Source organism: Aplosporella prunicola (genome assembly GCF_010093885.1).
Source record: "Aplosporella prunicola CBS 121167 unplaced genomic scaffold K452scaffold_6, whole genome shotgun sequence".
NCBI lineage: Eukaryota > Fungi > Ascomycota > Dothideomycetes > Botryosphaeriales > Aplosporellaceae > Aplosporella > Aplosporella prunicola.
In genome coordinates this window covers 306,047-316,534 of record NW_022983534.1, presented here as the reverse complement: position 1 = coordinate 316,534, position 10,488 = coordinate 306,047, and the positions used below count along the sequence as shown (strand labels likewise).

At 57.6% G+C, this 10,488-nt stretch overlaps 4 protein-coding genes across 4 annotated transcripts in view; 2 read left to right on the top strand and 2 right to left on the bottom strand.

The window, feature by feature from the left end:
- K452DRAFT_316467 (glycoside hydrolase family 47 protein) overlaps window positions 1-2,520 on the bottom strand; it is a 2,658-nt gene extending 138 nt beyond the window's left edge. Inside the window, exons 1-2 of the mRNA XM_033543971.1 lie at window positions 396-2,520; window positions 13-253 (exon numbers count right to left, since the gene is read on the bottom strand). Of these exons, the coding sequence (XP_033400194.1) occupies window positions 134-253; window positions 396-2,183 (1,908 nt within the window). The 5' untranslated portion in view covers window positions 2,184-2,520 and the 3' untranslated portion in view covers window positions 13-133. The remainder of the gene's footprint in view (window positions 1-12; window positions 254-395) is intronic.
- Window positions 2,475-4,401, bottom strand: K452DRAFT_142507 (uncharacterized protein). The gene has a single exon (XM_033535424.1). It carries the CDS (start codon window positions 4,180-4,182, stop codon window positions 2,767-2,769), a length of 1,416 nt encoding a protein of 471 aa, XP_033400193.1. The 5' UTR covers window positions 4,183-4,401; the 3' UTR covers window positions 2,475-2,766.
- Window positions 4,402-5,169: 768 nt separating this feature from the next.
- K452DRAFT_198659 (uncharacterized protein) lies at window positions 5,170-5,640 on the top strand (the record flags this gene model as incomplete). Its single annotated transcript, XM_033535994.1, has 1 exon — window positions 5,170-5,640. A coding segment is annotated over one exon (471 nt), but the record flags the coding sequence as incomplete, so codon positions are not given.
- Window positions 5,641-7,469: 1,829 nt separating this feature from the next.
- On the top strand, window positions 7,470-9,254 carry K452DRAFT_222817 (uncharacterized protein; the record flags this gene model as incomplete). The annotated part of the gene is made up of 5 exons (XM_033536576.1): window positions 7,470-7,787; window positions 7,852-8,321; window positions 8,375-8,492; window positions 8,549-8,727; window positions 8,792-9,254. Coding segments are annotated over 5 exons (1,548 nt in total), but the record flags the coding sequence as incomplete, so codon positions are not given.
- Between the last annotated feature and the right edge of the window lie 1,234 nt (window positions 9,255-10,488).

Below are 10,488 nucleotides of genomic sequence, written 5' to 3'. Positions count from 1 at the left end.
CTCTCTCTCTCTCTCCCTCTCTCTCTCTCTCTCCCCTTCTTTCTCGTCCTCTTTCCCTGTCTCTGCAAACCGCACGATCAACCTCTCGTTTCAGTCCAGGCACCAGGCCGAGGGCTCCGTGGACCAGCCCAGCCTATTTCGGGATCCTGAAAGGATGCGCTGCGGTGTTGAAGACGTAGTCGTCGAGGCTGAGGATCTCCGGCGGGCTGAAAATAAGGTAGAAGTACTTGAGCGTCGCGGCCATCCAGGAACTCTACCAGCAGCAGTCAGTCAGGCGTTCAGTCAGTAATGCGCACACAGATACGCACACGGAAACAACACACGGGGACAGGTCCCAAAACAAACAAGGCAAAACAAGACAGCAACCAGCAAGTAACAACCCCAACAGCACTCACCTCCATAACATCAATCTTAATCATCGCGCCATCCACAACCGTCACATCCTGCAACGCGGCGTTCGCCAGCCTTGTCTCCGTCGCCGTCACCACGCTCATGAACATATCCCACGCGGCATCACGCAGCTCCGTGTCGCCCGTAGCGCGGAAAACGACGAAGGCGGCCTCCGCGGCCTCAGGCCTTAGGAGGTAGCGGCGGTCGTCGAGGCGCGCAAAGCCCGGCTGCAGCCGGCGGCGCGCTATCAGCGCGTCGTCGTCGGCCGGACTGGTGCCGTGTGCGCGCGCGATGTGAGAGTGCCAGAGCGTCGTGTTCCAGGCGCATGGGGCGGAGGAGGGGGGCGCGCCAGTGCCAGTGCCAGTGCCAGTGTTGGTGTTGCCAGTGGCCGGACACGGCACCATGTGCGCGCGCTCCGGCATCACGCCCCCGGGGAATGCCGCGTACGCGTAGTGGCAGCCGTCGGCGAGGCGCGTGCCAGCGGCGACGTGCGCCGGGCGCGCGAACAGCCGGCCCCCAAGCGCGAACATGCCGCCTGCGGCGCAGGCGCGGTGCTGGATCTCGGGGACGAGCGAGGCACTACCACCTGCACCCCTTTCTCCAGCCGAAGACGACGACGACGACGACGACGATGATGATGATGATGATAACGAAGCGCTGCCAGCAACCGCCGCGCCCGCGACCAAAATGTCCGCGCCTGTCGGTGTCATCGGCTGGAAGACGAGGTGCCGCAGCGCGGCGTCCGCGGCCTTCTCGTACAGCGTCTTATAGACGTCGGCGCGGCCACCCAGCAGTGCCCACGTCTTAGGCAGGAGGGCGTAAGCGGCGGCGGCGGCAGGGCCGAGCGAGAAGCGCGCGGGAGTGGTGGTGTCCGCGTCCACGAAACGAGCAGCCGCTTGCTCAGCGTTGACGGCGTCGGGCCACAGCCCCGGCAGGGCGGAGCGGTCCTGCCAGGCGGCGAGGACGTCGACCACGCCCGCCGCTGCGTCGTAGTATTTCGGGTCGTGGGTGAGCTGGGACAGGCGCGTGAACTCGAGGGATAGGGAGGCGAGGTCGGCGAGCGGGACGCGCGGCGCTGCGAGCTGCGGGTCGTGCCCTCCTGGCTGCCACTGCGTGAGCGGGAGGTGGTTCGGCGTGTCGAAGGCGGGGTAGAGCAGCAGGTCGGCGAGCTCGACGGCCTTGCGCAGCAGGCGCTTGTCGCCGCTGAGGTCGTGCGCCGAGAGCAGGCCGCCCAGGTGGCGCATCGTCGTCTCGGCGACGTTGATGGTTTGGTTGGCGGCGATGGGCGTGAAGTCGACGTGCATGACGGCATTGACCGCGCCCTCAAAGTCCGTCTTCATGTCCAGGAGCCAGAGCATGTCCAGCGCGTCGATCAGCGTCGTCGCCCAGCCGCCCTGTGTCGTCTTGCCTTTGCCGCTGAGGGGCGCTAGCTCATCTTGCATCCATGCGTACGCTTTGTACGAGCGCCAGCACTTCTCGAACACCCTCCTGACTTCGCCGCGCCGGCTTTCTTGCAGCTTCTGCGTTGCTGCGTCTTCTTTTTGAAAGCCATGCTGGATTTTTGGCAGCTGTTTTGGTTTCCCTGTTGGCAGTTGCCGGAATTTCGTGACGAGATATCGCAATGGCCGGTTCTTCAGGTCGACGAACTTGGGATTGCTGTCGAGCGAAGGGGAAAGTGGGGCAGGAGGCTGGCCCGGCAGTTCGTCACGGGCGAAGATGCCCAGCCGGCGGATGTTGTACAGCAGGAACACGGCGAGAAAGGCATTGAGGATCAACCTGATAGGCCGTGCCATTTTGGTTTGTAAAAATGCATGAAAATGTCTCTCACTCTCGCAGCGACCGTGGCCCTTCTTTTACAAATACCTCCACCTTCATGCCGTATAACGGTTTGAGTAAATGTAGTGCTTGGCGGTGAAGGAACAATGAAACGTTCGTCCGCACGCAATAAGGTGCACGGAATGCTGTGTCCAATGCTTTTGGTAAACCTGCCAAGGCTGAGCCCACGCACGTTTTCGGCGTCCGAGGTGGACGGTAGGCAATTCGAGGAGGCTGGATGTTCATTCTCTAGGGTCGGACTAACCATGCCTTTGTCTGAAGAAAAAAAAAAAAAAAAAAAAAAAACACCCTTTTACTGGCACTGCCTTAGGTAGATATCTGCAGTTTCAACTTTAGTCGAGCGATTAAGCCAACAGATACGTGCATGTCGTCTTAGCTTTATGTTTGTTCCACTACCCCTCGATGTTTCATTATTTCCATCTCTGATCGTTTTCTTATGCCGTAGTCACTGCATGAGGTTGGGAGACACTTATATTTTCCATGTGTGCTCCGGGCTGTTAAAAACAATTTATTGCTGCGCAAGTGTCCGAAGGCTACTAACTAGTTCTCTTGCTGGCCTAAATACCATACGGGAGCGCCCGATATGGCTCGCCTTCCCGGATACCACCTCTGTATCTCCCCTACTTTGTCGATAGGGAAGCAATCAATTTCTAGGGGTTCGACTTTATACTTTTTGGTAAGACGACTGAGGTCCGTTTTTGTGTAATTGCCGTAATCCCCGCGTGTTAGCCGAAGTAGGATCCGTCCCATTACAACGTCCGGTAATCGGTCTAAGTACCTTTCGGTCGCGTGAAGCGCAGAGAGCTCGGAATCCCCTAAAGTACGTTCCTTCTCTTCAAGTGCAGCTTCTTCTGTTAACTTGTGCTGGTAGTACTCAATCGTAGCGCTCCGCACCCCAATACAACGCAGAAGATCCGTGACAGAAAACTCTGGATCGACTAGGTGTTTCTTGACAAACTGTATCAGTCCAGTGTCGTCACGGATTTCTCCGGAATAGCGCACCATGGCCGCCACCACGTGGACCCAGGCTTCGATTTCCTCGGCGTCAACAGTGCCGCGGTGTTGACGGAACTCAATCGTGCCCAGCTGGGAGCGGCGTTTGATATCGGTGTAATAGTGTTTAGTAGAGTACGCGTAGTTGCCAGCCACTAAGTGAGCGAAATCGTTCGCTCTTATCCAGCGGCACCAGGCCAGTGGATGCGGCTCAATGTAGCCTAATTTATATTTCCCCACAAGCCTATGATCGTCGGGATTTTCTAGGTGTATTGAACGTTTTGAAAGGAACCGACCGGAAGTGGGTTTACAAAAAAATGCGTTTCGAGGTAAGCGGTCTGCCGAGTGCAACTCGTCGATAACCCGCTCAAACGCCGTTGTCAATTGCAGGAGATTCCTTACTGTAGTCAGGGGAAGGCACAGGTCACCCAGACCGACGTGGACGTGCAGGCCACAGCTTCTGTTAAGTAGGATACGGAAGTCTGTATCGTTGGCTGGATCGTTGAATGCAACGTGCACACTCTTAAGGACGTGCTTGAGTTGGTTCGCCCAGTCGTCGTGGTAGTACCTATATCTGGGGCTAATTAGTTCGATGCTGAGGATTGAGACCCTGCTGGGACCTTGGTGTGCCGGGAGCATTTCATGATAGTCAGTTATGGGCCTGACAGTGCCGTCGCCATGGACACTCCATTTGGAGAACTTTGGTGAGTGAACAGTGTCAGCGTCAGGGTTATCTCTAGGATGGTAGACTGGAATCCCTGCTTGATCCAAGGCGTTTATGACCATCAAAACATGATGAGTTGAGTTGTATAAGCGCTGCCCTTGCAGCGAGGAAAAGAGAAGGAGAAACTCGATCTCGAAGCCAATGGTCAGTTCGGTCAGTGGGTGTTCTGATGTGGTTTGGCCTTGGACATCTTGAGTGTGGCTAGTGGCGGAATGAGAGTTTTCTGGTGTGTTTTGCATGGTTGCTGGTGCTGTGTTGCAGTATGCCTGGCTGTGCTGATTGCTATACGAGATGTGTTGTGCCGGTATGGATGTATGGATGAATGAGAAGAAGTAGAGAGAGAAAGAGAGAGAGAGAAAGAAAAGAAAGGCTTACCTACCTACCTTGGGAGGTGCTGGAGTCGAGGGAAGTTCTTTCTTTAGGCAGTCACGGCAGCTAGGCAGCCCGCACCGTTGGTCGTAGCTGCTGTTTTGATGAGGTACAGTCGCTGTCCGCGACCGGGAGGAGGTGGATGCTCTTGACATAGCACCATGGTTCCCGGGCGGGTCGATGGTGTTCCCGGCGGAGCAAAATACGTCACTTATGGCTGCAGGGCGCCGCATTGAGCGTGGCGGTTGTCGCCGTTTCAGCACCGGTCAGGGATTGGCGAACCGAAGGACAACGCTCCGCGCACCACGTCGCCCCCAAGTCTTCTAGAAAACGACATGAGCCGACGGGCGCCCCCTCCATGCCGCGCAAACACGTGGTTGGGTGACGGCGGGTGGTGCTTCCTCTCTGGCACGCTTCCCCCCGAGATCGTGGTGCGCTTTCTCCACCGAAAAAGCGACATGGGTGCCGGCACCCCCTGAAACAATTTCCTTATAATTTGCGTGATAGGACGCACGGAGGGCGCTGAAAATTATGCCTTTGCTAGCCCCCGGCCCGCCCGAAACACTAAAGTAGAGCTCTACGTCTGTTCTTTGCTGTCGTTCGCCGTCGCCATGAGAGCAGGTACGCGCCCTCTCTCCGCAACCGCTGTTGTGCCCGTCGATCTAATCCATGATCCTGTAGACGCCCCAGCCCGCCCGGAGCCCCCCGCATATCAATACCGCCCTCTCCAAGGCCCCAATTCCTTGCGCCTGCTGCGCCTCGAGCCCAGCAAAGGCTTCAAGAATGCCACCCTCCGCGCCTCGCTCGAGGAGGTCAAGACCATCAACTACGCCCAGTTCGACCGTCCCTCGAAAAAGTACGAGGCCGTTTCCTACGCATGGGAAACCCAGAAGCGCGACAGGATCCTAATCTGCAAGGGTTCCGCCCTGCGCATCACGCCCAACTGCGAGGATGCCCTGCGCCGCCTCAGGAAACCCTTCACCCCGCGCATGCTCTGGATCGATGCCCTGTGCATCAACCAGGACGATGATGCAGAACGCGCCCAGCAAGTCGCCATCATGGGCTCCATCTACCTTGATGCCACCCAGGTCGTGGTTTGGCTAGGTAAGGGTGACGTCCACAGCAAGACTTGCTTCCGCTTCTTCCGCCTCGCCAAGGGCTTCGTCGAAACGGGAAATTCGAGACACAAAAGCCTGCAAGAAATCTCGCAACGAGGCGGCCTCCCTGTCGCCGGTTCCCTGAGGGCCCTCCTCCAACGCTCGTGGTTCAACCGGACATGGGTCATTCAAGAAGTCATATTAAACCACAATGTCGTCGTACTATGCGGCGATCAGGAGACCGATGCGAGGACGTTGTTCAATACTATGCGCTACTTCCGGACGCACCACCCCGACATGCACCTCCCACTAACATTCTTTGACAACATCGAGATCCTTCGCACCGCTCTGTTGCATAGCTTTGACTTCACTCCGACTTCTTGGGGTCCGTCGGTGCCTCTGCACATTGCTTTGCAATGCTCCCGCTCCACGCTCACGACGGATTCTCGGGACAAAGTTTACAGTCTCCTTGGCCTCTGCAAGCGCTCGAAAATAAAGCCAGACTATACCAAGCCGCCCGAGGCCGTGTTCATTGACGCCGCCCTCTGCTGGTTCCGAGAGACGCACGATATCACTTTCCTACGACACACGGCCAGAACAAAGGAAACCTCTGCGAAATTGCCTAGCTGGGTACCTGATTTTGGCTCGGCTGGCCCAACTCCATGGTGCGGCCAATGGGGCCGATTCGGCTCCAAGAAGGTCTCCGTTTTCAAGACGTCCCGCGACCGCCACCACATCCAGATTCAAGGCCGCGCACTGGACATTGTCAATTTCTGCTCAGAAACAATCATTCCGCCGCACGATGCTGTGGAAATGCGTAAAGCGAAGACCGGATCGCCACTGGAGCAGTACCCATCCTTGATGACCTGGATGGCCTGGTACGAATTCGCAAAGCTCAGTCTCCCCGAATACCCCGAGGGGGTCATCAAGTGCGCTTTCTGGTGGACACTTTACATGTCGTGCTCCGACATGCCAGCAAAGACGGTGGAGTCATGGCACGAAGACGTGAAGGAAAGCATCTCGAGCGGCAAGCTCACGTCGGGGCTGGTGTCACGGGCAAACGAGCTCACGGAGGAACAGAAGGGCGGCGACACGTACACGGACACGTTCAGCACGATGCGCGCCAACACAGCCGGATGCGCATTTGGTATCACGGTTGGCGGGTACCCCTGCTTGTTGACTGGCGCAGCAAAGGCAGGCGATGTGATTGTGGCGCTGGACGGGCTGGACGAGCTGTTTGTGCTGCGCAAGGACGGGCCCCAGTTCCGCGTCGTGTGCCGGTGTTTTGTCAACATGCACGAGGAGATCTACCCGACGGGCAAGATGAATGGACTGACGCTGAAGTGAGGAGTGCGGGCGGGCGATGGAAGCTCAATGAAGGGCCGACGTCAATGGCTAGCTACGCACACAAAGACAAGACTCGGGCGGCAGCTTGTAGCGCCGCGGAGAGCAGACACGGATGCGTCCGTAGGGCAAGTAGAGCAGGCCGGGTCGGAGATGGCCCACTGCTGCTCGTACGGGCGACGAGGGCCGGTGGCGGCAATGGTCGCTGCGTGGCGGGCTGAACGCGTCGTCGGCCGAGCAGATGGCGACGCCACGGGACGGGCAGAGACGCGTGTGGTGAAGCAGGGCGGAGCGGGGCAGGGCGAGGATATATTGGGCATTGGCAAGGGAAAGAAGAAGTATTGACAGATGTCGGATGATATAGTAGTAATTAATTGCACGAGGACATGACCAGTGACGCGTTTCCCGCAGCGCGCCCATGTGACGTGTAGATTTGATTGACGGGCAGAAGCCTGACACCCTGACACACCCCGCCTGCTTGCTTGCTGCTGCTGCCCATCGTACCCTACTCGTACTTACACTACAGTACATGCCCTTGCTGCCCCACCTCGCAAAAAAAGACGAGTTTGCGACGAAAAAGAAAAAAGTAGAGAGAAAAAAAAGTCGCGTCCACCACCACCTCGGCCGCCCGAGCCGCACTGCGCCCACCTGACGTACTTCCCGACCTGTCCACCCTTCCCCGCGTCTTCTCCGTCACCGCCTGCGCCTTCGATTGGCACTCCTCCCAAACAACCATGTCCAATTCTGACCCGCGCTCCCCCGTCCTCCACCCTATTTCCAGCAGTCCCAGCGTCGGCCACCGCCAGAGCTTCGCTGAGAACTTTCGCGGCATGCCGGCCTCACCGCGCTCCTCGCGCCACCCCTCGTTGTCGCAACAGGCGCTGCAGGAGCTCCTGAGCAACCCGCCCGTCAAAACCCCAGCCAACAACCCCTTTGCCGGCCGCGACTGGCGCACCATCAAAGTCGGCGAGGTCATTGAGACCGATCTTGTCCGCTTCGTCGAGATAGACACGAGCGTCGAGGAGGCTACCAACGTGAGCTGCGACGCTGCTTCGAAGAAGCTCCGACGACATGTGAGACGCTGACTCGGCCGCGCAGGTCCTGGTTTCCTCGGGCTCGCCCAATGTCGTCCTCATCCGCGAGAACAAGGAGTCCCACGCCGCGATCGGCACCTTTGACTACAGCGACCTTAACGCATACCTGCTCCTCGTCGTCGGCCTTGCGCGCCCCGACGAGTCCGAGGCTGATTCGTTCGAGGAGCTGGCAAAGAAGGGCAGAGAGGGCAAGCCGGTGCCGCTCAAAGATGTCAAAGATCTAGGCAAAAAAGAACCGCTGATTACGCTGCCGCACACGGCCAGCCTGATGAAGGCCGTCGAGACCTTTGGCAGCGGAATCCACCGTATTGTGGTCGTCAGGGAGCACAGCTCGGACGTTGTGGGAGTATTGAGCCAGTTGCGACTCATCGGCTTCTTCTGGCAGAACGGACGGAGCTTCCCCAATGTCGACAGCCTGTACCCGCAGACGCTGAGGGACCTCAATCTTGGATCCCAGGCTGTCATTGCGATCAAGTGAGTGTCTTTCCCTATGTTTGATTACGAGGCCTTGGCTGACACCCGTCCAGCGGCGACAAGCCGGTTACCGATGCTTTGGAACTCATGCACAACGAAGGAATCACTTCTCTCCCAGTCCTCGACAACCAGAACAACGTCGTGGGCAACATTTCCCATGTCGACGTCAAGGTGTGAACCGCAGCATCCTAAAGAGACGAAGTTCAAGGCTGATTTGCGCCACGCAGTTGTTGACAAAATCGACATCGGTCCCTCTCCTCCGCGCATCCTGCATCCACTTCATCTCCGTCATTCTCTCTGAACGCGGTATGAACGACGGCAAAGACTCGTTCCCAGTCTTCCACGTTACCCCGCAGTCCACCCTGGCACACACGGTGGCCAAGCTGGTGGCCACGAAATCGCATAGGTAAGCCGCCACACCAACCCCGACCCCGCCAACCACGCAGCACCTGCCTAACGCGCCCGCGCAGGATGTGGATAACGATGCCGCCGTCGCCGGCCTCGTCCGGCCCCCCGACCCCGGCCATCGCTCCCTCGCAACCGCCCTTCTCGCCCACGTCGTCCGCGATCCTCTCCCCGCCCGCGACCAGCCCAATCAGCACGTCGTCGACGAGCGCGGCGATCCCGATCCCGTCGCCCACAGACCCCGGCGCAGCGTTCGGGGCCGCGTCCGCCACGCCGCCCTACCTGCACGGGCCATCTGTGGCGTCGCCGACGCCGTCGATATCGGCGGCCGCGCTGCCGGGCGCCAGCCTGTCGGGCCACCTGACGGGCGTGGTCAGCTTGACGGACATTCTGAACCTGTTTGCGCGCGCGACGGGCCTCTCGCCGCAGGACCCGAACGAGACGAGGCGCGCGCGCAGGCGCAGCTCGAGCGTCTCGGTGCGGAGCAGCATCGATGGGCCGCTGTCGGATGTGGCGGGTAAGCGGTAGAGTGGGTTTGGGTTTTTTTTGTGACACTGGGCGAGGGCTTCTTTGCTTTTTTGGTCTCTCTTCATCCTCTCTTTTTTTTTATTCTTCTTCTCTCTACTATTTTCTTCTCTTTTATTATGCGCGAGTTTTTTCTGCGAGGAGTTTCTTTTTCTTTTTTTCCTCTTTTTACCTGATTTGGTTGGGTTGGGTTGAGCGGAGCGGATCTCTGTGCGCACAAAAAAACTCGATATGCAAGGTCGGCAGGCGAGTAGGCGGGAGGCGGGTAGGCGGGTAGCATTGAACGGACGGGCGGACGTCCGGACGGATGAGGTGGGCAGGCAGTAGTCGAGTAAGTCGGTCAGTCGGTCATTAGTGATGGTGGGATGGGATGGGATGGGATGGGATAGGTTGGAGTGGGTTAGGTTGGGTTGAGCTGGGTCAGGTCAGGTTGAGCTGAGTTAGGGGAGTTGGGGTTACAAGACTGGTGCTCTGGTGTGATGTGGTGTTGGTAGCGGTAGCGGATAGCGGGTAGCAGCAACGAGGGCAGGAGTAGCACACACGCAGTATTTTATTCTTTCTGCTTGTTCTCTGCTTGATTGATTGATAGCCGGCAATGCGAGGGCTGGTTTTGGGGTCGTTTTGCTTCATGGGCTTTTATCGTCTTTGTCGGATGCGGATTAAGATTCGGCTTCATCTTCGAGCGCTCTCTGCTAGCTCGTTCGCTCGCTTTCGTTCTTTCTCACTTCTGTTGTTGCTGTTGCTGTTGCTGTTGCTGTTTTGTGGTAGGGCATGGTATGGGTATGGGTATGGGTATGGGTATGGGTATGAGTATGAGTATGAGTATGAGTATGAGTATGAGTATGAGTATGAGTAAATGCATGGAAACGGACGAATTGATGGATGAATGGATGGTTTTGTGTCTTTGCCTAGCTTCCTTACCTAGCTTACCTGGTTTCCTTACTTGCTAGTTTCCTTGCAGGATTGGTTGTTTACCTGGAGGTCGGGCAGGAGCGAGGAAGGAAGGACTATGCATATGCATGCATGCATGCATGCATGCATGCTGTGTGGGTGGATAGGATAGGTGGATGGGGATGAGGACGGGGACGTGGACGCTTGGCGAGTGAAGTTCTTTGTTTGGTAGGGACGAATGAAAATGAAATTTGTGTCGTTGGTTGTCTTTTGTATGTTTTATGTTGTGGATTGAGGGGGTGAGTACCGAGTACTACCCACCCATACGATAACCGCTCTCTCTCTG